At 38.1% G+C, this 3,891-nt stretch overlaps 1 protein-coding gene across 1 annotated transcript; it reads right to left on the bottom strand.

Annotated features, from left to right (window-relative positions):
• Window positions 1–2,167, bottom strand: LOC104425535 (MATH domain and coiled-coil domain-containing protein At3g58250-like). Its single transcript, XM_010038242.3, has 3 exons — window positions 1,887–2,167; window positions 1,618–1,775; window positions 1–1,007 (listed from the first exon to the last, which is right to left on the bottom strand). Exons 1-3 carry the CDS (start codon window positions 2,000–2,002, stop codon window positions 139–141), a joined length of 1,143 nt encoding a protein of 380 aa, XP_010036544.2. The 5' UTR covers window positions 2,003–2,167; the 3' UTR covers window positions 1–138.
• Between the last annotated feature and the right edge of the window lie 1,724 nt (window positions 2,168–3,891).

Below are 3,891 nucleotides of genomic sequence, written 5' to 3'. Positions count from 1 at the left end.
TTCATATCAAGACATCAAGAACTGACTACATATATGCTTGACTATACGAACAGGATAGGAGATCAACCACATAAGCCACAAATTGACCAACAAAAATTCAAGCTAAAACGCAGTTTCCTTTCTTGAGTGACCAACTGCTCATGGCCTATTTCTAATCTTAAAGCTTAAACAGAATTGGGCCTTCAAATTTGACCAAGCAGTGGTTGATCTAGACATTCTTTCCTCTGCTATTCTCTTCTTTTCCTCAGCCTCTGCTACTTTCTTCTGCTCATCTTCATAGCCCAACTTCGCTTCTTCAGCCTCAACCAGCAAAATCTCCCAGTCTGAGAGAAGCTTGTCCTTCCTAGACTTCACTTCCCCCGTCTTTCTCTTGAGCTTTTCCTCTTCCATGATGAGGTCATCCATTAACTGCTTATACAAGATGTGAGTCTCCTGGCTCTGCTTCATAGCAGAGAACCTTTGATCCTTTTGAAGTTTATGCAGCTCAAACTCAGCATCGTCCTGCTCAAACGCTAAGAAGTCGGAAGTGAAATCATTGAAATTGGCCTGAAATGTCTCAATTGCTATCTTTTGCTCTGAAGATAACCCAATTCTGGCCGAGCTTAAAGTTGATAGTGCCTCAGATAGCTTCTCTTTTATATTCAATTTAAAGAGATCCGAAAGGCATTCCGTCAACGACTGCTTAGCCTTCTCGACTTCTTCTAAGCTAGGAATTTCAGCCGTCAAAACACCATCTTGGCAGCACGAACTTGGTCCTACTCTAACGCCATGAGTCTCAGCACCTTTGACAAATTCCTCCAGAGCAGTAAAATAGGAGTCAAACTTATCAGTTGGTCTAGCTGGCTGAATGTTCGTCGGAGGAGTAACTGTTAAGACGCAAACTTCAGCTTTAATCACCAAAGTGTCATCTACTAGGTATCCCCCAGTACGGCTATGAAGCTCAGTCAAGGGAATGAACTTTAGGAAACCCCAGTCTTTCTCTCTCGCAGTGTAATGGCATTGCGCTTCTACAAATCCAGGAGACAGTGATGAATTGAAGAACTTCTTTACAAGCAAGATATGTGGAAGAAACATTGGAGACCATCAAGAACTAGAATTTTGTATTGTTCGTCGAGCAAAATATTAGCAACAGAAGAAGCAAACACCTCCCCATGATCAGCTTAAGCAACCAAATTCACACAAAAATGAAACTGACAAAACGCGACAGTGTTACGACCTCCAAACGTGACCATCCTAGAAGTTAAATTGTGGCTCCTCCCTTTTTTCCGGACCAACATATAGATCATATTAGATGCAGTCAAATCCCAACTCCTCCATCTACTGGACCAGTGGCTTACAACTTAACTTGCTAAATTCCTTAGTCAGCAACAACCACCATTGATAGAATTAACGAATGAGATACGGAAAAGCTATTTTCTCCCTCAGCTCCATATCTCTCTTTGCAGTTCTTCTCGCTTATTCTTTTTATCATCCAAACCCTTCTTCTTATTCATGTCACAACACTCAATTCTTTTAAAATCTAAATGCACACAATCAATCAGAGAGAAACCCATCAGACACTCACATTAAAAAGAAAAAAAGAGATTCCAAAAAATTCAATCGAATTCAAGAACAAACCCCATCTAATAGAGCGAACATCTCTGATTTGATCAATCACAGCCAAGCTGAACTTGGCGTCTCTGGTCCATCCGTATGGCAACGTCGCAGAATCAGGGACAGCGAGGAAAAGCGACAAATGGTGCGAGCCATTCCCTTTGGGGAATACCAGAATTCTCCTGCTCAGAAAGTATCGGAAGACGCAAGAATCACTTGGCAACACGATGAACATGCGATCATCAAGAAACAACGCAAAAACAGAAAAATAAAAAGTGAAAAATTTGAAATACCATTGACAACCAGAAACTGTGAATGCTTCAGAGTAAAGGTGATTTGCATCCTGCTCAGTGAAGTAGCTGATTTTCCACGTGAATTCTCCCCGATTAACATCAATTTGTGCATCCATGTTTTTTCATTGGACTGCTACTTCTGCACGATCAACTTTCGCAAACAACACGGACGTTACTTAGACGACACTCAAATTGCCAAGAAGGAGGAGGAGGAGAGCTTCTTGCATTACAGGAGTTGGGAAATTTATGCGGTACTCCACATGAGTACCTGTGTCGAACGTTGTTGACTCCTGGACTTCAAGGTGACGGACGGTACGTCGCAAGTCTCGGGCTTAAATAGAAGGAAACCCTTCACTAGAAAATCTTCCCCGTGAAGTTAAAGAGAATTCGACCACAAAAAAAAAAAAAAAAAAAAAAAAAAAGTTAAAGAGAAGAAAAATCGGGAGTGGTTTATTCAGGTTCAGAGGAAAAAGGCGTATCATTCGCACTTTCCGTTGGGATGTCGAAAGCAATTGAGTTTTATTCGCACTTTCCGTTGGGATATCGAAAGCAATTGAGGTTTATTCGCACTTTAATACGATTCCAAAAAATACCAAGATAAGATTATGGTGGAAAAAATAATTGTGTAATATCTATAGATTTTTAAGGAAAATTATTTGAAAAGTCAAAAAACTGTTATATTGATACTAATATAATCATAAATTTTTAATTTGACTAATTTAATCTTAAACATTTTTTATATTTGTACCAATTGAGTTGATTAGTCAATTTAAGCCGGAAATTGCTATATTGGATGCTCGTCGTCTCATATGGGACAGCCAGCGCCGAAATGGACATTTTATTTAATTTTCAAATAATTTTTCGCATTTTTTATTATTTTCTATTTCCTTTTCTTTTTCTTCTATTTTCCTTCCTTGTTCTTTTGTTTTCCCTTTCTCTTTTTTCTTTTTCCCTTATTTTCCTCCGCCAAGTTGTTGGCTTTGATGATGGCCATGAAGTTCGTCGATCGCTAGCAATGGCCAAGGTTGGGCAAGGCGACCCCTCGTCAACCTTGGGCGAGGCCTCCTCAAGGCAACCCTCGACAGATCTAGTGTGAGCGACCTCATCTAGCCCTTGACAAAGGTTTTTTTTTTTTGTCGATCTTACTCTACTCTCACTCTAACTCTAACTCTTACCCTCAAACTTTTGCCATACCTCCTTACAGGGTATGAGAGTCGAAACCCACATATAAAATTAAATCATCCTCATTCCATTCTTCCTAATAATGTTGGGATTTGAACTCCTCACCTCTCCCTTCTATGTTGGAAGGGAATCCCAGTGGTTACCATTGCCAACCTTTGGCAAGGGTAACCACATCACAAAGGTTGGCAATTGACGAAGGGGAAAAATGAGAGAGAGAGAGAGAGAGGAAAAAAAAATAAAGGAAAAGAGAAGAAAAAAGGAAAAAGAATAAAAAAAATTAAAAAAGTGAATATAAATAATTAAATTTAAAAACATCCACGTCAATGCTAATAGTGCCACATAGGATGACTTGCATTCTTGTCAATAAATTCTTATCTAAATTGGCCAAATGGATTCAATTAGTATCATTGTGAAAATGTTTAGCATTAAATTAGTTCAATTAAAAAATTTAGGATTAAATTAATACTATTACAATAACTTTAGATTTTTTATTTTATTTTTTTGGTATTTCTCCCTATATTTTGCTATGTCTCATAATGATGCAGTACATGAATAGGTTATTTTAGAAATCATTTAGGTAACAAGATAATCAATCGAGGATATGTACAAGCGAAAAAAGATACGAAGAATATCCTAGATATATGCATGATGACTAGAGATATAGAAAATCAATGGAAACAAAATAATTATCTATAATATAGGGATATTTCTTAAATCATCACTAACAAAATTAGCAAGTATGGATCAAGACTAATTGTGCCCAGGGGTCAATTTCGAGTCAATCATGAGACACGGTTTATTGTCGTGTTCTTGTCCAACCCAC

This window comes from Eucalyptus grandis, chromosome 11 (genome assembly GCF_016545825.1).
Source record: "Eucalyptus grandis isolate ANBG69807.140 chromosome 11, ASM1654582v1, whole genome shotgun sequence".
NCBI lineage: Eukaryota > Viridiplantae > Streptophyta > Magnoliopsida > Myrtales > Myrtaceae > Eucalyptus > Eucalyptus grandis.
Note: the sequence above shows the minus strand (reverse complement) of the source record. Positions and strands in the feature narration are given on the sequence as shown.

What these genes read in the sequence shown, in the direction of transcription:
- LOC104425535 (XM_010038242.3), bottom strand. Translation starts at nt 2,002, where the DNA reads ATGGATGCACAAATTGATGTTAATCGGGGAGAATTCACGTGGAAAATC. An exon ending in ACAGTTTCTGGTTGTCAATG is followed by an intron (nt 1,776 to 1,886) that starts GTATTTCAAATT and finishes CTTTCTGAGCAG; the next exon opens with GAGAATTCTGGTATTCCCCA. An exon ending in TGTTCGCTCTATTAGATGGG is followed by an intron (nt 1,008 to 1,617) that starts GTTTGTTCTTGA and finishes CTGGATTTGTAG; the next exon opens with AAGCGCAATGCCATTACACT.